Source organism: Leptopilina boulardi, unplaced genomic scaffold (genome assembly GCF_019393585.1).
Source record: "Leptopilina boulardi isolate dan_hultmark-lab unplaced genomic scaffold, ZJU_Lbou_2.1 LbouV2_122, whole genome shotgun sequence".
NCBI classification, from domain to species: Eukaryota; Metazoa; Arthropoda; class Insecta; order Hymenoptera; family Figitidae; genus Leptopilina; species Leptopilina boulardi.
In genome coordinates, this window is record NW_026137666.1 from 3,691,569 (window position 1) to 3,718,121 (window position 26,553).

At 27.6% G+C, this 26,553-nt stretch overlaps 1 protein-coding gene across 1 annotated transcript in view; it reads left to right on the forward strand.

Moving 5' to 3' along the window:
- Window positions 1-25,145, forward strand: part of LOC127287220 (uncharacterized) — a 56,777-nt gene extending 31,632 nt beyond the window's left edge. Inside the window, exons 2-7 of the mRNA XM_051314044.1 lie at window positions 4-192; window positions 4,260-4,393; window positions 10,605-11,207; window positions 18,847-19,063; window positions 20,249-20,386; window positions 23,590-25,145. Coding sequence (XP_051170001.1) covers window positions 15-192; window positions 4,260-4,393; window positions 10,605-11,207; window positions 18,847-19,063; window positions 20,249-20,386; window positions 23,590-23,633 — 1,314 coding nt within the window. The 5' untranslated portion in view covers window positions 4-14 and the 3' untranslated portion in view covers window positions 23,634-25,145. The remainder of the gene's footprint in view (window positions 1-3; window positions 193-4,259; window positions 4,394-10,604; window positions 11,208-18,846; window positions 19,064-20,248; window positions 20,387-23,589) is intronic.
- The last annotated feature ends 1,408 nt before the right edge of the window (window positions 25,146-26,553 follow it).

The following is a 26,553-nucleotide window of genomic DNA, read 5'->3' on the forward strand; positions in this document are numbered from 1 at the left end:
AAGAGTGATTGAAAATGGCAGAAAACACGCACGCATTTGTTCAATATTACTCGGATAAATCGACAGATATAGTCGAGATTGGACAATTTGAGAATTGCAATGTCGTAACAGGAAAAAAAGCTCAAGTGAAATGGTTCAACGATCAAACGAAAAAAAATGAACACTACACGGCCTATATTCATTTTCTAGGAAGTAAGTATTTAATATTAATGAATAAATTGATAAATAACATTACAGTGTTTTTTTCTTTCTTTAAATTTAAATCTGTAAGAATCTTTCGAAGTAGTATTTAGAAATTAATAATAAAAGACAAATTAGATTCAACTTGTTTTATTTAATTTTCATTTCATTATATTTCTTGGGTAAATATTATAAATGTAAAAAAGATTTCTCTTGTTTATAAATGTAATCGATAGTAATTTTTGTTTTTGAAGAAATACCTGCGACGATATTTGTTAAAGTGAAAGTTTTGATTCATGAAAGTTGTAAACATCATAATGAAAAACGTATTTATTATCTGAAAATCTTAAAATAATTTTTCTTGGTCTCTTGTTAACTATTTTCATAAATGGAAAAAAAATTTTAATTTCCTTACTAATAATCGATATTTAATTTTTCATATTCGATATGCATTTTAATGTATTGTAATATTTTTATGAATTTTGAAAAATAAATATTTCCAAATTGTTAAATAAAAAATCAATACTATATATCACATAAGAAAACGTTAGTATTCTCTACACATTTTTTTAAAAATAAAATTGTTAATAATAAAACAACACGCTATTGGGAAATAAAATTATTAAGGACCTTTATACCCTGAAATACAGACCTCCAGAAATAAGTAATTAATGAACGTTTAAATAACTGATAAAATATTATTAATTGTATTTTTTGAAAGAACGAATATAAATTTTCAAGAAAAAAATTTATTTATCTATACAATTTGCATATGATTAAAAATTTCTGTCATATCGCTTCTACAGAATTTTTTTAAAAATGATTTAATTTTAATGTAACATGGCTTATTATTTTCAGAAAATGATTCTCTACAACTTAACCATGGGGATTTTTAAACAATCAATCCGTTTAGAAAATATAGCTATTTTTAAAAAAAAATTTTTAATTCTTTTAAACAAATAGCCATATTTTCTAAACTGCTTGATTGTTTAAAAATCCTTACGGTTAAGTTGTAAAGAATCATTTTTTGAAGAAAATAAACCATATTACATTAAAATTAAATATTTTTAAAAAAATTCTATGAAAGCGATATGACAGAAATTTTCAATCAGATGCAAATTTTATAAACAAATAAATTTTTTAGGTTTTAAATTTTTTTTCTTTAAAATTTATATTCCTTCTTTCAGAAAATACAATTAATAATATTATTTCAATTATTTAAATGTTCATTAATTATTTTTTTCTGGAGGTCTGCATTTCAGGGTATAAACGTCCTTGAATAATTATCATAAATTTTTTTTTGTTATTTCTTAGTAATTCAGTTTGCTGTTCTTAATTATTCGATTTGTTATTAATAACCGCTTAAATTGAACAAATTATTAAAAAGCAGACAAAACAAGAAAGAAAGAAATATATTAAATGCTCTATTCTTTTTTTCAGACGATATTTTTATTAACTGTATTGTTTAAAAAAATATATGGAATAAAAGTCTTGAAAAATGAGTAAACAGACAGAATATAATCAGTGGCTACTTTGGATAATATAAATCACATATAGATATACATACTAATGTGAACGAAGTTGAAGTCCACAACGTTTTTGATCAACAATTGAAAAAAAAATATTTTTTTCTATTACAATTTATAAAAAATTTACACCAGAAATAAAAATTTACAATCATCTTTAACATCCATTTTAAAAATAAAAATGTTTTAAGCAAAAAATATCTCTTTATTTTTTGTTTGAAAAAATGTTAATTTTTTAAAAATCGTTGATAAACGTTGTGGACTTCAACCACGTCTAATGTGAGGAGAATGTGTAATAGATGTTTATTTTGGATATTTTTTGAACCCTTTCAAACAGTGAAATTTTTTTAAATTCAAAATTTATTTCTTTATTGAAGATCAAGATTATTTTGAACTTTTTTCCAACAGTTCTACTGTCATTCAAAAATTTCATTTCAATTAATAGAATTTAAAAATTATTTTGAATACACGAAACACGGGTCTCGGATATTATGTTTTTCTCGACTAGTTTTAACAATTACTATTGTTTCGACTTTTCTTTAAAAGATTGCAACCACATTTTAAGTATAAAATGCAACTTATTTTCATTTTTACAGTTTGAAAAATAACTATATAGACAAATCTTTCAAAAATTATTTTTACACAATTTTTTTAGAAATAATTAAATTTTTAAAATAAACCTATAATCAAAAATTTTGAGTACTTGAAATTTTCAAAAACTTAATTGAAAATAATTGATTTTATTAGAATTTTTAAAAAACAACTTGTAAAAAATTGTAATTGCAAATATCGAAAATAATAAATTTAAAGTTCAAAAAATGTAATTATCAAATCTCAAAAATTTTAATGAAAAATCCGTAAGTGTAAATTTTAAAATGAAAATTAATGTAAATTAGCTTTAAAAAATTGTATAAGAATATTTCTGAAAAAAGTAATTCTTACAATTTTCTTTTTTTCTAAATTGTTTAAAATTGAATTATTTTTAATATTTTCAATTACCTACTTCAAAAATAGATTCAATAAATAATAATAATGAAATTTCTTAGGATAATTTGAACATTTTTGTGAAAACAAGCATGAGGTTCCTAAAGTTGGCATCGATACTCTGCATCATAAACTATTCTTTGTTATTTTTAGTGATAATATTTTAATAAATTGCATCTCTTTCATTTCACCCAAAAAGTAAAAAAGCTTTTTAAGAGTACCTTTTTGCCTTAAACCTTGGGAAAAATTGAACGATTTTTTTCAGTTTCTCGAGAAAAATATTTTTCGATACTGAACATTTTCAGTGAGAAGAAAACCATGTGCGTTCTAGAAAGGTTCCAAAAATATTTTTTGAAGTTTTCATATACACAAAATAATGTTCTGAAATATTTTAAGATCAGGAATGTTCAAAGAATGTTCTGGAATATTATTTAGTAGACATGAAATATTAAAAAAAACATTTTATGAGCGTTTTTAGAACGATCATGGTTTTTTGCAATGGGTTACTGTCACGAAAATAACTTGTATTTAGAGATTATTTTGCTATCTTTAATTAGGCATTTTCACATTATAAAAATGTGTCAACTTCTGCAAATAGCAATATTCGATATTAAATTATTAAATTAATAATTATTAAAATAAGCACTGCAACTGTAGCAAACAAATTTTGAATAATTTCAAAAAACTTTTCACCCAATACTGAGATGGAGAAAAAACCTTCCGAAAATATGTATCATATTTCTCTCTACTAATAAAAATAGTTACTAATAATAGGTCGTATTATTTAAAAAATGTGTTGTCGATAAGCTAGACACAGTTTCTTGTGAACAAATTTTCTTTTGAACGTTTTGTGAAACGTGTTTTCTATAGTTTGTATGTTGCATAAAGAAATAGATTTAGTTATATTATGACATGAATTATAAAAATATTGAAAGAGAAATTTTTTTAAAAAATCTATTTTTCAAAACAAACAGAAAGTTTTTTATTTTTATGAATTGGTTAACAGGAGTCTAAAGAAAAATAATTACTTCACATTATTGATAATTATAACTTAGAAAAATCGTTTTAACAGAAACATTTTTTTGGCGTAAATATTTCAAACGCTTTTTTAAAACTTATGATAATTGTGAACAGTTTTTGTTAGATAAAAATTATGATTTTATGAGTTTAAGTAATTCATTTGAGAAATTCAGTAGAGAAGTATGTAAATTTCGACTTCATTCACAACGAAACAAAAAAAGTTATCTAGTGGGCAAAAAACCATCTTTGTTTTTAGAACGTTTCTATAACGTTTTTAGAATGTTTCATTTCTGTCAAATAAGGTATTAAGAACGTTTAATGTTTTTAAAACGTTTTAAATAAACTTTAAACGTTCTTAAAATGTAATTGAGCAAATATAAAACGTTTTAAAAACAAAGATGGCTTTTTGATCACTGGGTATACTTAACCCCAAATTGAAATTCAAGAATTACAAACATTTGTTATTATTTGTTACAAATATTATTTAAAAATGTATTTTTAGTTTTATAAATTTAAATAATTTTATACATTTGAAATATTAATTTACAGCGAGTGAAGCTGACATTGAAAGACAAATTCAAGAATTTGAAGATACTGGAAATAGGTTGAAGTTGCCAACTTCAAGAACTGTTCTATCTTTGGGCGGCAACGTTAGCGATGATGATTTACATTTAAAAGAGAAGGTAAAAATAAAACTATAATTATTATTTTTAATATGACACTCGCAGCATCTTTTCAAACTACTTAGCTATCCAGAGTAGACCATTTGTATAATGATGCAAAAACTAAAATTTTTTGCAAATGTCTAAACAATTAGTGAAACAAAATTTTACTTTGTAAAATTTATAACTGAAATTTTAATATATTGATTGATAATATTAAGGTATTTCGCTCACTTTTTTACTTGGAAAATTCGATTTTATTAAAATATGTGTTATGTTTCGAGTAAATGTTCCTTTAGGCAATCCTTTTTCCTCGTAAAAATTTTGCAACCCTTTGCTGTACCATAATTGAGATATTTGGATTTAAATTTTGATCTTTTAACAAAATTACATGTAAAGTTCAAAATTTGTATTCAAATATTTCAATTACCGTACGATAAAAGGTTCTAAAATTTTTACCTGAAAAAAGGTTTGCATAAAGGAACATTTACTCACAATTTCAAGAATATTTTAATAAAATCAATTTTTTCAAGTTTAACGTGAGCTGAATACCTTATTATGATAAATTACATTTCTGAAATTTAAATGCTTCAAATTATTTTATGAATTGTGACAAACATAAAAACTGCTGCCAAGTTATGTTTAAAAGGTTTTATCTGTCGTCACTTTGTGAACACTTTGCTTCCTCATAGAGAATGAAATAAACTATCTTAATATTTTACCTACTAATTTCATTACTCCACAATTTCACTACAAATATTCTATAAGTTAGGTACAATTTTATGTTTTTCTAAAAAAATCAAAGAATTTTTATTTTTGAAAATAGAATAACTCTGCCATTTTTTATCATAAAAGGTTCGTTAATAAGTCAATCGGTGCGTTTTTCAATACTCTACAAGGTAGTTATGGGTCCCCAGCACGACTTACATTAAAAAAATGGTTATTTTTAGTAAAATATAGTAATTAGTATAAAAACTATTGATAGTTTCGTTTTGTTTATGTTAGTAGATTTGTAAAAAAAACGCATTTGTGAAAGAAAATTTAATTAATTTAATTTTTTTGGTTTTAATTCTTGTCCCGCGTTTTTGCGTCATGGTATAGCCTTTTTATAAAATAGCATTTTTTTACATAAAAATAAAATCGAAACTTCACTCAATATTAGTTAAAAGCAAGAATAAGCTCTCCTAAGTGAATTACTAAGAGGGAAACTGCTTTCAGAAATAATTTTTTTGTTTTTCATACATCAAAAGCATCATATGTGCATAGGGAATCACAGAATCGTCATGGTATAGCCTTCAAATATTTCGCAATAAAAATAATGATTATTTATATTTTATGTCAACTGAAGTGTAGTAGTATTAGTTCAGTGAATATAATTAACGTAAATATGAAACAGATTGAAAATCGCCAATAAATTGTTGAAAAAATCAGTTTTTCTTGTGCGTCATGGTATAGCCACATCGTCATGGTATAGCCGTTTTGTCATTGCAAGGCTTTTCTCCATTGAACGGTGTGTTTCACTGAAGTATCTATAAGTGCACATAGAAAGTCAAGCAAAACAATTTGTTTTAAACATTGAACTTTAGGTAACTAATAAATAATTACATAAATTTCCATAAATTACTGCAGAAAGTTTCGTAAATTACCGCATAAATTTCCATATATTTCCATAAATTTCAAAAAAAAAATTTTTTTCAATTATGCTTGATAATAAATTGTTAATTACAGCATAAGTGTCCATAAATTACCGAATAAATTTCCATAAATTTCCGAAAAAAAAATTTTCATTTTTTTATTTCTGCTTGATAATTAATTGTTAATTAGAGCATAAATGTCCATAAATTACCGCATAAATTTCCATACATTTCCATAAATTTCCAAAAAAATTTGTTAATTTTTGAAATCCTATGTCAGAAATTGACATGAAAAATGATTTTTTCTTTCTCAATTTCCATCTGTCAGAAAATAATTTTTTAAAGAAATTGTAAAAACGTTACAATTATTTTTAAAAGCTGCATTGACTACTTATATAATTTATTTGTTTATAAAATTTATACAAAAAAGTGAAACTTTTACAAACAAGAATCTTAAACAATCTTCCTTTCCTTCATGTAAAATTGATTAGGATTCACAGTTTTTTCTAAAAATTTTACTTTTTTATAATTTATTTAAACAATAATTGTTAAATAATTATAATTTGCAATACAGAATATATATACGGATAATTATTATTTTATTTACCGGTAATTATAACATTAAAACTGACTTTATTTCACCCTATCTGGATAACATAGCCGCATAGTACGTACGCAGATATATGTGCAAATTGTTTATTAAGAATAATATAAAAATTATAAATATTTTGTCCGGCCCACCATGAATATTTCATTCTTGAACATCAACTTTGAAGATTCTATATCAACTTTTACTCAATTCGAAAAAAAAATTTTCAATAATAGAAATTACTAAATCATGCGCTACACGGAGAATCACCCTAATAATATCTAGAATAATCTGTAAAGATTTTTAATTTAAAAATTCAAGAAAGTCGTATTTTTCAAAAATTTTGATTTTTGAAACGTTAATAACTCTGAAAAAAATAACTCTAGAAAATTCGCCAATAGATTAAAAAATGCGCATTAAAAATCTCTACAAAATGAAAGGAAAATAACGCTAGGTGTCTTAACATTTTTTTGAAGTTAGGAATAAAAAACTTTTTTTGAAGAAATGAAAAACACGAAAAAAACATAGTTAGACTTGATGAATCTTGCTAAAAATACTTTTATTTTATGTCCCCCTGCGAGATCTACAATTTAAAAAAAATTCATGACCAAAGCACTAGTGCTTAGAAAACTGCGCTTTAGTCGAGTTTTTGACGCAAGGTGTTATAAAAATTTTTTTAAAAAATCATTTTTGAACTCCTGAGGTAGAATAATCAATTGTCAAAAAATCACAATAGAAAATTTTCACCAATAGAATGCTTCCTATGAGAAAGCAATAATTGTGCGAGCAAGAGTCTTCTTCGCTTCCTCAAGGGCTGTGCGAAAGACTCTGCATTCTCCGCTCCGGCGATGTGGTCGGTGGACATATTTTCGCCAGATAACGCCTTACACAAATAGCAGCTAGGGCTCTTCTTGCAGTCAGCAAACCTGTGACCAGCTTCTCTGCACTTAAAGCAAGCAGCTGATCTGTCCGCCACCTTGCATCCTCTTGCGAGATGGACATACCGGAGGCATCGATGACACCGGATGACCATCACACGTCGTTTGATCGGGCAGGACATAAAGCCGATCTTTATGCGTCCCAATTTCTCCAGCCTGTCCGCATCTTCTTGGTCGGTGACTACAACCGCGAGCTTCATCCCTCGACGGTTGGGTCCTAAGACCTTCAGCTTCCTGCTTCCTGGCTTCAAGAGTACTGCTTTCTGGGCGTCCCGGACTTCTGCTCCTTGGGTAAGGCAATCCAGGTCGCGGATCTCAAGAGTGATCTTTCGATCCACCGTCTGCACCTTTTCCATGCTTCCCACCGCTTTGATGACCTCGGCGGTGAAGGCCTCCTTGTTGGACTCTGCTCCGATTTTAATCAACAGGTCTCCTTTCTTGGTGGGTCTTGCTGCCATGATTGTCGTGTGGCTGGTGTCGGGGTTTACTTCCTTACGAAGCTTCCCTAACACGTCAGCATTCGTTTTGTCCGAAACGACTCGGATCACCACGGTTGATCCTCTCGAATCTATCTTCTTCCTGGGCTGCTTAGGCTTTCGGTACCTCCTTCGCCTTAATTTCCTTCTTTGTTGGAGGTGTATCCTCTTTCTTCTTTTTGGCATTGGCCTCTGGGCTGCCAGTGCCTCGTTTCCGTTTCTGCGCCACCAAGACAGCGCGTTTTATCTCTCGGGCCTGGATGCGGTTCTGTTTCTCGACCCTGATCCTTCGATTTTCTCCTGCGAAACTCATAGCACTCAGCATACGTTCGTCACCGTTATCCGCTTTCTTGTGCTTGTTGTTCGCTTCTATAACGAGTTCCTGAAGAATTTTCAGTCCGTCCTTGATTGTCCTATTGACGTTCTTTTGTATGTCGCAAGATTTTACCATCTTTTCGACTTCCTCTCCGATCCGTTGATAATGTAAAACATTTATAATTCATTCAGTGAAGTAACTAGTCATATTAATATGATTTAGGCGTTTAGCAACCGGGAAAATAGGAAATTTAGCTCGACTGTAAATAACCCAGGAAATTAACTGAATTTAAAAAAATATCCGTGAATTTTGGAAAAGTTTGGCTTCTCGTTAAAATGGTCAAAAAATTTCGATTTAAATTGAATTTTTTCCAACAAAAGCAGTGCTATAGCTTGGAAGATGTGTTGCTTATAATACCTTTTAAATTTTCAGAGTGTATCTTTTGCCATATTTTATGTTAAATTGTTTATAAATAATATATTTAAATATATATGAGTGATTCTTCAAAAAAAGTCATTTAGCATGTTCTCAAGATTTTCTAAATAATTATAATTTTGTTTGGAAAATACCGAATCATATTTCATTTTTTAGTACTTTTTCTGAATATCGTACAAGAAAAAGTTGTAAATCTTTACTGTTTAATGTTTTTTTTTTCTAATTTTACCACTTAAAATGTAGGTTATCTAACATGTCCTCAAACCAATCTTCCAACACATAAAATAATTATTAAAAGCATGAGAATAAATATTTCATAAATTTTTTTTTGAAGATTTTCCAAAATATAAATATAATATTTCTTATAGTTTTTGTAAATATAGAAAATGAATTTTGTCGCCCAGTCTCGCGTCACTCCTATGACCTGTTGAATATTACATAATATTTCCGCTATAAGTAAAGTTATTTATTAATTAATGTGACAAATCTTGGTATTAACATCTCTTTCGTAATTCTACATAACATTTTTAAAAAAAAATTATTATTGGAATTTAAAAAAATAAAAATTCAGGAATTTTCAAAGATTCACAAGCTAAGGCGTCAATTCTCTGACTCAAATTAAAAAAAATTAAATAGATTTAAATTGTTCTCAATTTTTTTAGTATAAAGTTATCATATTCGAACATGTTAGGATAATCGAAATTTGAGGAAAATCATTTGATAATGAAATAATATTAAAAAAGTGTTGGAATCATCATTTCTGTGGTTCGCCATTAATTGAACCGCCGGATCGTAGAAGGGCATACGCGCAATGTATTTTAAATGGCGCGTGTGCGCTTCTACGATCCGGAGGTTCAATTCCTCTGATTCCTTTGAATAAAAATTCAGAATTTAAATGACCATCAATTGTTTATAAACTGTCACTAAAAAATCAACCTAAAAATTTTGAAAAGTGATCGCTGCTGTTTAGAAAATGTCTTATTCTCGTAAATTTTTCAAAATAAAATAATAAACTGTTTGTTAATTTATAATACCTTGACAAGTGAAATAAAAAAAAAATTTTTTTGTCCTACCTGCACGGAAAGTATGTATGTCATTTCGGGCACTTAGTGCGGGCGCAAAATAATACATTCTCGTCTGGGGGTGGGGTAAGCAGGCGGAAAGGTATTTTGCGCTCGCATGTTGATTTCTTTTTTTTTCTATAAAAAGTGAAAAAAAATTAGAATAATACAATATATCATTATCTTTTATTTTATTCGTTATTAAATATATGTAGCTTATTATTCACAACCCAAATTAATTTATGCATTCGTAGAATAAATATTCTGTTCTAAATAAATAAATATTATATTCTTAAAATTGTTTTCTTTTTTTTGATCTCCAAAATTCTAATAGTATGTTGACTTTAAAGTGCCATCACATCTTTTCATATAATTTAACTTTTTACTATAATGAGCAATTAGCTGTTCGAGCCCTCAATGCCATACTTTCCATGCAAGTAGGACAAAAAATCATGTTCGCACCAAAGGACGCAAAAAGTGATTGTGGCTCAGGCGAGAGTGGGGCAACCTCGGCGACCCGAAGCACCCGAGGCAAAGCCTCGGGTGCTTCGGGTCCCCTCGGTTGCCCAATTTCGCCTTCGCCGCAATCACCTCCTTTGCGCCCTTGATACGAAAATAACTTTTTTGGCTAAGGCAGCGACTACATTGGAAAGTAGATGTGCTGCATGGTATTTGAATTGAAAAAACCACACAAAAAATCAACACTTGTAAATCATTCAATTATTTAAGTTTTAAAAATTTGACTGCAATCACTAAATAATTTTATTTTTTTATTGATTCCAGAAAGCAAAAATTTCAGCGGCAAAAACTAGAGTTAAAGATGAAATCTTGAACGAGTACTATAAGAATAATACATTGTTAAAAGACAGAAAAAAGCTTAGTCTTGATGACGAGATAGAAGAGGAAACTGAACGTGAAGATAATGAAAAATCTAATACTCAAGAAGATAATATTCAGAAATCTAAGGAGATTAGTTTGGACAGTCATCATGAACCTGCTAATAGCAAAAGATTAAAAGTCAATCACCCAGTAATAACATCAAATGTTTTGATTTCTTGCGGAAACAATGCTATACCTGGAACAAGTAAACACAAAAATAAAGAATCTATAATGAGTCAAGATAAGAATCCACAATCTGAAGTCGGCCAAAAAAAAAATGAAGTACTTGCAATGCGTCAAGGTGAAAATGCTGACTCTGGAATCAGTCGTAACATAAATCCAGAACTTGAAATGGATCATCGCGAAAATGCAGAACATGCAATAGGTCAGGACGAAAATGAAGAACCACGAATAAATCAAAATGCAAATGCTGAGCATCAAATTAATGGAAGACCTCATGCAGTTAGGAGAATAAAATTGAACAAATATGATGTCTACAATAATCAGGTAATGATAATCTGGAATATTTTATAAACAATCACGGCACTTTGTGCAAAATTTTTAAATTCTTGAAGAAAAAGTTTTTCAGAAGTCACTTCAAATTTTTACCCTCGATAAATTTGCCATTTTCTTCATAAAAATTATTTGCTGATTAAGGGGACATTCCAGTTTAAAATGGGTAAAAAGAAGGCTTTTTTAGGATGTATTTTTAAAAAAACCATGACATTTATTCAGAAATTTTTGTTTACATGTTATAAACAACTTATTAAATAATATAAAAAAAATTTTTTTCCACTTTTAGTCCAAGATGCCGGAGCTGTACAACATTTTCAAAAATGTTCATTTTTCATGGGGGGAGTGATTCCAAGATTTCCAAAACAGATAGAGACATAAAATAAAAAAACATTTTCTTCGTTAGATGATTCTCTATGGATGGAACCTCAAAAAAGTGAAATTTTCGTTCCCTTATTTTTTTTAGAGCACTTTTTTCCCAAAACTTGAAAAAAACACACGTTTTTATTCAAAATTTATGCTATAGAAAAGACGGAAATGGAAAATTTTACAGTTTTCGAGGTTCCGTCCATAGCCATGATGATTGTGAATTAAACGCAGTTTGGTTTTTGAAAATCGGTTGAGTAGAACTCGAGATATCACTCCCCCCAGTTCAAAAAAAGACATTTCGAGAAAAACGCACTTAAAGTTTTTGTTAGGCAAGTTTGTATATTTAACCATCAAAATGGCGGATCCAATATGGCGGACGACTTTTTTAAACAAGCGTCGGATTTGCTTGAAAATCGTTACTCGGAGGTTTTCGGGGTCGCTGAGTACGAATCCGATGTCAGTTTTTAAAAATTCAAAATGGCGGATCCAATATGGCCGACGACTTCTTTAAACAAGCTTCGGATTTGCTTGAAAATCGTTACTCGGGGGTTTTCGGGGTCGCTGATTACGAATCCGATGTCAGTTTTCCAAAATTCGAAATGGCCATAATGGGTCTGCCATTTTGGTTTTTAAGAAACTGACATCAAATTCGTGATCAGCGACCCCAAAAACCCCTGAATAACGATTTTCAAGCAAATCTGACGCTTTTTAAAAAAATTCGTCCGCCATATTGGATCTGCCATTTTGAATTTTTGAAAACTGACACCGGATTCGTAATCAGCGACCCCGAGTAACGATTTTCAAGCAAATCCGACGCTTGTTTAAAAAAGTCGTCCGCCATATTGGATCCGCCATTTTGAATTTTTAAAAACGAATACCGGATTTGTAATAAGCAATCCCGAAAACCCACGAGTATCGAATTTCAAGTTAATCCGATGAATTTTAAAAAAAAGGTCCGCCATATTGGATCCGGCATTTTGAATTTCAAAAATGTTGATATTTAATTTGCAATCAGTAACCTCATATTCATTTATGTGTGTCTTTTTTGGAAAAGACAAATGAGGAAACATTTTGATCACTCGATTGCGTTCTAGTAATCCGTGCACAAAAAAATCTTTGACATGGCGTAGAATATACAATTATAACTTTTGTTTTACTTCGAATTTTGCAATAAACTTTTAGGGGAGTATTCTAGAGACTATGAGGAACCCGAAAATATAAAAAAAATCAATTTTTTCACATTTTGAACTGGAAAGTCCCCTTAATTGCTGCTATTTTTCTCAGTATCTTTAAAACAAATAATATTTTTTATTTATTATTCAATACTCAGAAAATTAGTTTCATTTATTAAATACATATTTTGATAAAATTATCATTGGAAAGTTATTAATTTTTAAATTACTTTAAGAGTAAAGCTATCTTTAAATTTATTTATTTTGTAAGCAAAAGTATATAGTGTAACGTTACATTAGCCATATTTAATTAAAAATTTTCTTCCTCTGCATCATGTAATATCAAATTCATTAAGTACATCTAAATTTTATACTTCTGTACTTTCCAAATACTTTAATTTTTGTCTTTCTGAAGTTTAATGTTATCTAATCTATGATAATTAATTTTCCAAATTCTATAAACTTAATTTTCAGTTACATTAAAAGAATTGAGCCAGTTTATGCAAATTAAATTTTAAATACGTCTTTGTAGAATCATAAGAAATTTTTTCACATTTTGAACAACATTTATAGTTGCATTTCAATTAAAATTACAATTTTTTGTCATTAAGAAGTAATTGTTAAATTTTAGGCTATATTACTTTAAATTAAAAATTTTTATTACATTGCAATCAAAGTTCTTTAAAATGTTTAAATTAAATTATTTGCGCCATACCTTCGATATATATATATATAAATATTTTAAAACGATAAGAATAAAATTTAAGGACAAATTAAGCATTTATGGGGGATTCTTCCTCAATCGTCCCAGCCAAAAAAAAGTTCTTGGATTGACTTGATACTTTGGTAAATTGTTGTCCTATTTGAAAGTAACAAATCCCTAAAATATTAACTCTTTAAAAAAAAATTGCAAAAAGTAGTGGGGGTTGAAGTTTTTTCGTTTAAGGTGACACTATCATTTTCAAATCACTGTAACTACGACAAATCTTTATGGATTTTAATTTTTATATAATGAATTTTAAAGCATTTTTTATGTACTTTTCAACGATTACAACGAAATTTTGGAAAAAAAATTTTTCACCCCCTTTTTTTCAAAATTAACTCTTATTTTTGAATTTTCATTCCTTTGGGTATTTTTAATTTTTTTTATTTTACTCTCATTAGAAAGCTGAGGTTTTTTCCAATGAGTTATGTAAATATAAAAGTGGGACAAAAAGAAGTTTGCGAGAAAAATAATATTAAATGACGCGGCGCGTCCAATCCATGGACGCAGTGGGCCCTGTCATAGCAAGTCGTGCCTATTTTACTTCAGTAATAGCTCTCTGCATTATACAGGGTTGAGACTGTCATTAAAATAGTGCCAGCATTACTGTTACTGAAAAAAATTTTTAATTTGGAAAATGATAAACTGAAGTTATTGCTAAATTGGATATTGTTTTTTTGATATGAAATTATTTATTTTTGTAATATTGAAAAACCTCTTTAAAATATATACTTGGGAGCAATTTAGAAAGATTGTTTTGAATTTAAAAAATGAATTGATTTTTAATTTAAAGAATGTCAAATTACTTTTTAGATTGTTTTTTACATTTTTTGGTGACTGTTTTTTGTTGAGAAACTCGTAAAGGGATTTTTTTAGTTTTTTTAATGAAAATGTCATATTCGGAAGCCCGCGAATATTTTTTTAATTCAAGCTTACCTCCCCTTTAGGCATAAAGGAATGATATTGAAGTGTGCCTTGTACAGTTTGAGCGTTATCGAATCTGTTATTTAAATTTTGAGCAGCCTCAACATGAGCGTCTTTGCTACTGTAAAAAGTTAGCGTTTCTTTACAATATTTTTGTGACCAATCAAAGAGAGCTTTGGCAGTTAGAATTCGATTCTCTAATGAGCATTGGAGACTGTAACGAGCAGCATTTCTTTTTATATTTGCTCCAATTCCATCACAGGGGCTGTTGCCATGAGCTGTAGCATGGAAATGCCATTCAGCTAATATTCTAAAATCTGTCTGATGAGCCAAAAGATTCGCGAAATTATTTTTGTTTTTAAAATGCTGCCCAGCACCATCCGTAAAGTAATATAACTTTTTAGGATTAAAATTGGTTTTTAGATAAGTAATTAAAATATTTTGGTATACGTAAACGGCAACAGTATCGTGAGTCAAATTGTCGGATATTATTGCTATACTCTTGTGCTCTAGTTTTTCAAATTGTTTATTATAAATAACCACTGTAAATATAGTGGCTTGGTCATTATTCCAATGAAAAGACTGAGCAGCATTTTGTAAAACAAAAGCATAATTCTCTGCAAAGTCACAAGTAATTAAAAATTCGTCATCTTGCAGAGAATATTTTAGACTGTTCATAAACGATGATTGCTCTTTTGCAATAAAATGATGTGACTTTAATTTATTCAATTTTTGGCAAAGTTCATTTACAAATTCGTCTGTGCTCATTACAATGGTATTTAAAGAGCATCTATCTGTTTGTGTCCATGAATCAAATTTAATTTCATCGATTTCATTTTCTTCAAAATATTCAATCAAATTTTCTTTAATTTTTGAATCATCAGGACAGTTCTGACAGCCTTCTAAATAACAAGTACTTGTTGGATTAGAACAAATAAGAAGATTTAAACAATCGTAATAATTTTCATAAATTACTTCGGGATCATTTGTCAATGTTTGAATATCTATGCTATCTAGCATTAATCTTACATTTTCATGGTACACGCAGACGCAAACGGTATGAGTTCCGCTGCTGCCTGCTAAAACGCAATTTGCTGGCCTCAATTGAGCAAATTTTGAAAAGCTTAAGGAAACATCTTTATACTCAGATGTAAAAAGAGAGTATAATTCTTTAAGATTACAAAGTATTAATCTTTTTTGGACATGCTCTCGACTCCCATCGCTTTTACGAACTGATATAAAGTCTTTTATTCCTGGTAATAAGCGACTATTATCATCTCGTTGATAAAAATTTGTTACCAAAATTTCTTTGTCAGAATCTAAAGGTTTTCCTTTTCTTGCAGCGGGAAGTGCTAAAATCCCCATCTCTGAAACTAACTTTTTTGCAGTTCTAACGTTGCGTTCGGACGCACCAAACATCGACATAATTTTTTGCCTGCCCAAAGATCTTGGAGCAAGCGTAAGAAGCTGAATTTTTTTAGCTATATTAGAAGTTGATTTAAATTCTTCAATAATTGTTTCTAAAACTTCAACGGCTTCTTTATGATATAAGTAACCGCATTGAGGTTTTGAAAAAGATACGAAATCGTTATCTTTATCATCATCAAAATCTTCACTTTCATTGTCACAAGAATTAATATTACAAGCAACAGTATCGGATGAATCTAAATCAGAAGAAGCTATATTAGGAAAAGAAGAATTCAATTCTGAATTTAAAACACCTTGAACAGATTTTAATTTACCGAGCTCTTTTCTGCATTTAGAACAAATTTTTGAAAATTCTGGTAATGTCGGAAATTTTTCTCTGATTTTACTCGAAATTTTAAGCAAATCATTTGATTTGTGATTCTCTTTTCCAAGAGGATTTGCACATTCATTCCTCCAAACAAGTTTGGAGTCTTTTTTGACTTCTGCCATTTAAAGAAAGATAGTATTTTTAAATATACTATGCTTATAAATATAAATAAAATCAAAAATAGAAATAATCGTTAACTTGCCTTGAAAAAACTTACCTTGAAACACAATATGCACAAAATAAATTGTGAAAGCAAATTATTTGAATACAGTCTTGTTTCTTATATTCGCAGAGATCAATGTTATTTTCGAGTTACAGAAAAATCATAAACCATCTAGCGAAAAGTCGGGGAACTAGTAAAAGCGAGGGAAACATTTGAAAACGACAAAACAATAATATGTAGACAATTTAATTAAAGAAATATTTAAATTTCACTACTATTAATTAATTAATTTATGCACGCAATTATTTATTTATAAACTTATTTTGAAAAGTAAACATTCATAAAATAATATAATATACATAAATTTAGAATAATTTATATAATAAACAAAAAATATAATGAAAATATATAAATGTAGAAAATTTTTATTTTATTTATTAATATTCAATTGCACTAATAATCAAGTGAAGTTAATAAAATGATGTTCCATCAACAGCTTTAATACTGAAAGGTAAGAAAACAGGACGATAGGGCCTTCTGCGTCCATGGTTTGGGCGCGCCGCGTCATTTGATATTATTTTTCTCGCAAACGAAAAAACTTCAACCCCCACTACTTTTTGCAATTTTTTTTAAAGAGTTAATATTTTAGGGATTTGTTACTTTCAAATAGGACAAAAATTTACCAAAGTATCAAGTCAATCCAAGAACTTTTTTTTTGGCTGGGACGATTGAGGAAGAATCCCCCTTATTTGGATTGAAATAATTGATGATTTGACATATTTTCAATCACTTCAATATATTTAAATTTAAAACATTGTAATTAGGTATCATTATGGAGTGTTACGTTTTATAAAAAAGTTGTTTATTTTTAACCTAGGTTTCGTCGTCGGGTTTAGACCATAGCATAACATAAAGTAATTACGCAACGTTACTTTTACATTTAGATTTAAGCCTATAAGTATAGAAAGATTTTTTCCTCGAGTTTACTTCCTGCTGCTGATTAAAAAAGCTGTAGGTCAAGTTACTCAGTTATCAAGTGCACTATAGAATTTACTATGGGAACACTAAATAACGTTTCTTTAAAAGGATAGAGATATATAATATTTAATCTAATACAGGCATTTTTCGACTTATTTTCCAAAAATTTGACTTTTTTGACTTTACTTACAAATATTATAGCAAAATACAACTTTCTTCAAGCAAATTACTTTGACTTTTATAAGGTAAAAAAATAACCAAATATTTGGAACTTTATTTTTGATTAATTTTTCTATATGATAAATAAATTTTCGAAATATTTAACTAAATATTTTTAAATAATTGAAATTTTATAAAATTTATGAAAATAAGTTTTCGAAAAATTTTAATTGCAAATTTTTGAAATAATTGAATTTTAAAAAATGAAAAATCAAAATGAAAATGAATGTAAATAAAAGGTATAATAAAATATTATTAAAAAAACTACTTTTTGAAATTTTTGTTATTATAATCTTTTAAAATTCAATTCAAAATATCTGAAAAAAAGAATTACATTAAATTTTTTTTTAAATCTAATTGTTTAGAACTATTATTAAAATTTTAAAGAAAGCAATTATTTTCAAAATTTTCAATTGAAATTCTCCAAAATACTTATTAAATTTTCAAGTTGTCTAAAAGTTTAATTATTTTTGAAGACTGACATTACACCTATCAACAAAGAAATATAAGAAAATTTTTTTAAAATGTGCTTTATTATGGATTTGTGTTTCAAATTTAATGAATTTTAATTATTTGGAAATTTTTTAATTATTTGTAATTAAAAAATCTATTATCATTCAAAATTTTTGTTTAAAACTAATTTTAATTTTTTTTATTTTATAATTTTTAAAAATAGTATTATTTTCAATATTTTGGATTATATATTTTTAATAATTCATCTTTATTACTTTAAAAATTATTTAAAATAATTGATTCAGTGAAGAAGTTTAGTTAAAATTCTTTTCAATTTTAAAAATCGTTAACTTTCAGAATGATTGAAGTTGAAATTTTTAAAAATTATTTAAAAATTCTTGTAGAAAAAGAAACAGCAAACGTATTTAAATTTTTTTACTTAACAAAATTATTTAATTTTTGATTAATTGAAGTTATTAATCAAGGAAAAATAACATAACATTTTTGTGATACTAAGGAATAGTATAAACGACTTTGTTTTGTCTTTTTTAAATTTCCAATTGACTAAAACGACTTTTTTCGAGTCTTGAAGTCGATCTGAAGACTGTATATATTGTCTCATGATGATCATTAGTCCAAATTATAATGCTAGTTATGTGTCCTGACGTGTGACTTTTTGCTCAATGACTGACAATCCGTATTGTTCAACATTTTCCTGGAATTGTAAGATAACTGACAAAGGAATGTAAAATAATACAAAGAAAACATTTATTTTGACAATATTTTTACATTTTCAGACGTATCTTGGTGGAGGAATAATGATTTTAACCGAAGATTGGAATGATATTAAACGTTCAAGAAGTAATGGATGCTTTATAATAAATTTAGCACTTTGTATTTGGGGCGACGATTTAAAAAATATGTGCTTGGATGAAACAAGGGCTGGTCCCCGCGATGAAGAACAAGTTCAAGTTCGGACACAAATTCCAAACAAAATGATTAGGGCCATGGAAGGTAATTACAAAATATAATTATGTATGTAAATTTTTAAAATGCAGTAGTAAATTTGGGTGTTCTACTTTATATATTCTTTTAAATTTGAGACGTCTAGAATTAAGCAAAGTTACAATTAATATAAAACGTTAAAGTAAATCAATCATAAAAGTAATTTGTCTAAATGTTTTTCCCTATTTTACTTCATCGAATCAATATTTCTCAAATGTACAAAATTGATAAATAATTAAAACTGTTTCATTTATAATTATAATGAACTCAAAATGTAAAATATCAGTGATATAAAGTAAGCCTATCAGTTTATTTCGAATTCGAAATATAAAACTTTATGTTACTTATTTTTTAAAATTAAAACTCATTTAGGGCTTAAACGTATGTTAAATATGTATATGGAGGAATATTTCAAATTTAAAGTTATCTTTAATTTGAACTCAAAATTTTATTAACTACTAAAGTTTGCAAAGTTAATGCTTGCAAAAGCGGGGTGTAAGTTGAATACTAAAAAAATTATTATTCAATAATTAGTTACAATTTTCCATCAATGTAACACTTGAATTTGATAACTTAATAGGGTTTTAATTAAATAAAAAAAACTTCATGAAATTTGCATTTACAGTTTTTTAGAAAATAAAGTTTAAAAACTTTAACTTGATTTTGATTTTTTACAGATTTAGAGAATATAAGTTTTAGAAAACCCTAATTATTTCAAAAAATAAAATTTCTGAAATATATTTAATAATCCTTAAACGAAATAAATGTACAAGATAATGACGAAGTATTTACTAGAATTCATCGAGAAGTGATCTCTTAAATACTTTGGCATATATTAGGGTGTCTAACAAGGGTTGAAAAAAAATTTACTGATTCTTGACTTTTTACTAAATTCATAATAAATTAATTTAACAATATATTAACTTCTATTTATACTGAAAAATGGTAATAAAAATCATTTTAAGTCTTAATAGATCAATAAAAAATGAGAATTTTTGAATAAATTAATAGAAATTTATCTGACTTTGAATGATAAAAAAAAATCCTCTACAATTTTCCCTGACTGTCAGACACCCTAATAAAAGCACACGATTTGTATAAGATGAAATGACCATAATTTGAACATTCATAAAAAAATTTTCTGCTATTTCACTTAATAAATAAACAATCCTTTTCTTTATTTCAATATCATAGAAGTGTATAAAGATAGACTAATAAAACAAGGAGCAAAAGGACAGAAAAAATTAAAGGAATTGGTTGGTAGAGTAAGGAAGACCTTAACGTCGAAAATAAACGACCTGAATAAACCTAAAAATAGAAGAGAGAGAATTCGTAAGTTAAATTATATTTTGTAATATTTTATTTTAACATTTCCATGGATGATTTGTTCTTTTTAAAAATTTTGTTTGTACATTCGTTAAAAAAATTTGTTTAATTTTTTTGCTTGGAAATTTGAGATTTTCAAAAAAAAATTCATACAAGGGAACAGAAACTGGGCACAATTCAGAACAGAATAATATATATGTATTTTTTGTCCTACCCGCACGGAAAGCACGTCATTTCGAGCACTTAGAATAGAGGCAAAGTATCACTTTGCATGCGCTTAGTTTACCCTCGAGGTGTAATGGAGATGCATTTTGGCATTTTTAAGAGAGAGCGGGCGCAATAATTATTTTCATACCAAGGACTCAAAGTAGGTGATTGCGGCGATGGCAAGATTAAGGGGGCACCCGCAGTTGTAACGCCAAAAAATAGACATTTTTCCCGAATTTTTTTCTCGTAAAGCATTAATTTTTTTAAAATATCTTTAATAATATTTAATAATATTTAATAATATTTTTTTACCTAAAAGTACATGCTTAAAAGTTGAATTTGAAAAAAAGAAATGTTAAAAGTAGGGGAGGATGGGGCAAGGATAGTTAGGTAAGATATTTTTGGATCTAGCGGTGAAATTTAAACTGGCATCAGAAAAAGAATAGTATCGTTCGAAAGCCTGTTTATTTAGCTACAATTTTGCTATACATTGTTTTCTTGTAGATTGCAATGCCTTCGAGATAATATTGGAAAAGTAAAAAAAAATTTTTAACTATCCTTGCCCCACTAGTGGGGCAAAGATAGTTGAAAATTTGTTTTTACTAAGAATGATACAAAAAATCATGAAATTTGATTTTCCATTGTTTCAAGGTATCGAATTATATTTGTCAAGACTTAACAATAAAAATTATTATTCTAATTAAATCGAATCATGTTTAATACAACTTAGCAGTTAAGGATGATAATTTTTATCAAAAAAACATGTTTTTTGTGAATTTTTTGAAAAACAAAAAAATTATTAAATCGCGATCCATAAAAAGTAATTAGCATTTCGTTTGCAATTAAAAAATTGTGTTAGCCAGACATTACCTTGTCATAAGTATTACAACAAGGCACTAACTAGTTTTGCCCCGTGAGCGCTTTTTTCGAATTATCACAAATTTTTAGTACAAAAAAATTTTTTTTTTAAAAAACGAATATGATATTCGTTTTCAGCACAAAATTTTACACCAGAAAACATTTACGCAACCAAATATATTTAATAAATTATATCCGCAAAAATAAGATTGAATAATAAAAATAAGGTGAAAATATTTTAGCAAAACTGAGAATTAACACAAATGGGCACGTAGCTTCTACAAATAGTGTCCCCGCAAGCTCAAATTTTTACTGTCGTCTTTTGGTGTTAAGACGAGTGTACATGATAAATGACCCGTTTTTTTGACGAGCCGTTTCTGTATTAGAGCCACTAACTATCCTTGCCCCTTAACTATCCTTGCCCCACTCTCCCCTATTAATTAGTTCTAAAGTTATGTTCTGCTGAAGTGACGTCCTCCTGGAAAACATGGTTTGCGGTGACCAACAGTACGGAAATTTGATTCGTCGGAAATCAAAAATTGCAACGAATTTACATATATTGAAAGATTATTATCTAGTCCTTGTTCAAAGAATTTATGAAAAAAAATATTTGACAAAATGGCGACCTGTCAAAGTTGAACGTTCAATTTTCATAAAAAAAGGTCGTTTTGCAGCTGTAAAAAGAAAAGTTTTGCTTAAAAAAATCAATCCTTCGATCAAGGACTAGATTGTTGAAAAAATATGTAAAATTTCGAGACAATCGGTTCAGCAGTTTTTAAGTAAGAATAGTTTATTTATTTTGGTATGTAGGTTGTTTATTATTATCCAATCATGACTTTTTTTATTTAAAGCTAATTTTTTAATACCACTTTTTTAAAAAGAAAGTTTTTATTGTGTTCATAATATGAATGCATTAGAATATGGAGGTAATATTACACTGTCCGACAAAATTCAACTTTTTTTTTCACACACGAATAAATCAATGATTTTCAGAAACTAGGAACAAAAAAAAGATACCCGTGTCTGGCCGTTTTGCTAGATCAGGTCATTTTTTGTTTTTTGGGGTAAAAACAACCCTTAATTGACAGGTGATAGGAAATCTTGTACAAATAAATAATTTTTTATGAAACCTGGTATCTCGGGGTTTTCCGGGTCGCTGATTACGAATCTGATGTCAGATTTTCAAAATTCAAAATGGCGGATCCAATATGGCGGTCGAAATTTATAAAAGTTCATCGAATTCACTTGAAACTTGTTACTTGAAGGTTTTTGGGGTCGCTGATAACGAATATGAAGTCAGATTTTGAAAATTCAAAATGGCGGATCCAATATGGCGGTCGAAATTTATAAATATTAATTATTTTTTATAAAACTTGGTGTCTAGGTGTTTTTGGAGTCGCTGAGTACGAATCTGAAGTCAGATTTTTAAAATTCAAAATGTCAGATTCAATATGGCGTTTCAAATTTATAAAAGTTCGTCGAATTCACTTGAAACTTGTTACTTGAAGGTTTTTGGAGTTGCTGATTACGAATTTGATGTCGGGTTTTCAAAATTCAAAATGGCGGATTCACTATGGTGGTCGAAATTTATAAATGTTATTATGTCATTATCAGCGACCTCAAAAACTCCTAGACACCAAGTTTTATAAAAAATAATTAATATTTATAAATTTCGACCGCCATATTGGATCCGCCATTTTGAATTTTCAAAATCTGACATCATATTCGTTATCAGCGACCCCAAAAACCTTAAAGTAACAAGTTTCAAGTGAATTCGATGAACTTTTATAAATTTCGACCGCCATATTGGATCCGCCATTTTGAATTTTGAAAATCTGACATCAGATTCGTAATCAGCGACCTGGAAAACCCCGAGATACCAGGTTTCATATAAAATTATTTATTTGTACAAGATTTCCTATCACCTTTCAATTAAGGGTTGTTTTTACCCCTAAAAACAAAAAATGACCTGATCTAGCAAAACGGCCAGACACGGGTATCTTTTTTTTGGTCCTAGTTTCTGAAAATCATTGATTTATTCGTGTGTGAAAAATCGTGTCGGACGGTGTTATTGATGAAAATTATAAGTTGATAAAAATAATATTAAATACAAACTGTTAAAAGAAATTTATTTTTTATTACAGCTGATGATGAGAGTGATGAAGAGGATGGCCTTGTCGAAGAATAAATTACAAGCCTCGAACTAAGTACCTAAATTAAGGAAAAGTACTTAATTTTAAAAAGAGTACGTAAAAGTACTTAAATTTGACCAAAACTATTTAAAGTACGTAATTTACACTAAAAGTACTTAAATTACGTAGTTTTTATTTAAAAAAAAGTTTTTGATATATCTATTTTTTAAGACTATTTATTTATATATATATATATATATATATAGTAATTAAAAATCAGGAAAAAGGGGTAAATTCAATTATATCTTAAAACACGGTAAATTATATAAGTCTCCTATGTATGAAATCATTAGAGTTAATTTTTCAGTGTAAAATAGAAAATAATTGTTTAATATTTGAGTAAAATTTACGGTTTTTAAAAATTTCATTATAAGTTTTTAAACAAAATTTTATCATTGTTTTTCAAAGTGTTGCTTATATTATAAAAATTAAATTTTTAACATAAGCTGACTAAAAATGTTACTTTAATATTAAAATTATTTTTAAAACTCATAAAAATAGGTATTTTAAATAAAATACATAAACTTGCTGCAGAAACTATATCACTAAATACATTTTTAAATTACAAATCATCATTTTGAATAATAAAAGTAAAAAATCTTGGTACGTAAATTAGTCCCCATTTTCTCCTCTTTTGTTACTTAAGGTACCTAATTTTTAATGCCAAAGCGAGTTTAAGGCCTGAAATTATCGTCGAAGAAATAGGTAACCAAAAATATAGGTGCTCTCGTTTTAAAGAAAATGTTTTCGGTTAGAAATTTGTTTCCATTATCAATGGTCTCATATACTACAATGTTTTTTCGGTATTTTATTAACACGTTCGCATAGAAAAATGTCGTTATTTTTATTTAAAGACAAAATTTTTCCAAAAATTTTACAAATAAGGTGAATGTCCCAATTTGGGAACACTGAATATGGAAAGCTTTTATAGTTATAAAAATTTTATCTATTACAAATATACACGAAATTAAATAAAACAAAATTTGCAACATTATTTTAAGGTGACTTTCGTTTTAATTTGCATTTATGTAAAAACTGTCCACATATTTTTTCATGTTCCCAAATTGGGACATTTACCTTACTGTGTAATATAAATTCTGTATATAAATTGGTGTATAAAATAGGAAAATTGAAGCAGCGCCAAATATTAATAATACTTTGTAATATTTAAGTAGTGTTTATGAATTCAGAAAATAACTTTTCAGCGTTTGTTTATAAAGTTTTATTTAATAATTTAAGTTTGTATTTTGTTTTGTAAATCAAAAAAAGTGATGTAAATTTAATTTAATTTTATTTCTCTCAAGTGATAAAATATGTTAAAATTGTCTAGTATATAAGAAAAGCACATAATAGCTGCTGAAAGTAAAATCTTTTTAATGTCAGTTAATAAATGTAATGTGATTTAAATAAGCTGCAGTCGAATGTACCTACATAAAATTATTTTATTACTGCAATATTGTTTTCGATGATAAAAATAAAAATAAAATTAAAAGTATGTAATTTCATTATTTGGTTGGTATTTTTTATGAATTTCAAGAAATTTATCACTCACATAATACAAATTTTTTAAAATTGCTTTCTCAAACAATATTTATATTATAATATCTTTTAGAGTTTTGAACCAATTAAATTGTAATTTTTAATCACTGAACAAAATCTTTATAGCTTCCGAAAAATGTAAGAATAATTTTTTTTACATTTCTTATTGTTTATTTATAATTTTTGTCAATTTACGAACGGAGACGACTGGGATGGTTCATATGTTTTTTTATTTGCATTTTTTAAAAACACTTGGATCAATCAGACTTTTGTTGTAACTGTTTTATTTTGTCAAATGGTTAATTTATCGAAAGTTATACTTCATTTATTATTTGTTTAAACAACTTATTCTTTTTATTTGATAACTTTTATTGTATTGAACCTAGAAAAACGCATTTTTTCCTAATTTTGCAATTTATCAAGCTGAATATAGTAACAGGTAAAGAATAAATATGCAATTATTATTTAAACCATTGTTTAAACAATTTATTATTGTTATTTACTAACTTTTTTTGCACTGCACCTGGAAAAACGCAGTTTTTTCCTAATTTTGCAATTTATGAAGCTCAAGCTGAATATAATAACAGATAAAAAATAAACATGCAATTATTATTGTATTCAGCATGATAAATTGCAAAATTGGCAGAAAACTGCATCACTATAGGTACACTGTGAAAAAAGTTAGTAAATAGCAACAATTAGTTATTTAAACAATATTTAAAATAAGGATTTCATATTTAACGTTTTTATTATTATATTCAGTATGATAAATTGCAAAATTGGGAAAAAAGTGCATCTTTCCAGGCGCTCTGTAAAAAAAGTTATAAAATGGGAACAATTATTTGTTTAAAAAATTTTAATAAATAGTGGTGCCAAAGGTAATTCTAAATTTTATTTTATTTATATATTTAGAATTAATAACTACTACGAAAAGTTAACAAATTTTCAGTAATATGCTACTGTCTATGGGTATTCGGAAATGTTATAAATTATTCATAATAAATTGTTTAAACAAATAAAGAATGCAACATAACATTAATAAAATACACTATTGGGCGACGTATAACAGTTCTAGAAAAAAAACTTAATGATTTAAAGTCTATTTTGTAATTTATAATTAAGAAAACATTTGACCGGCGAAGGTTAATCACATTTTTCGCAATTATATTTCATAAAAACATGTTCTACATATGTAAAATAATAAACTATTAAATATTTCATGGGTCACCTATGTGGTGACCCATGAAGGTCAACACATAGGTAGACCCATGTGTAAAGACCCATGTGTAGACCTATATGAGATCCTACGTGGGTCACTACATGGGTCACCATATGGGATCCCATGTGGTGACCTACATAGGTTTTTTCAGTAGGGTA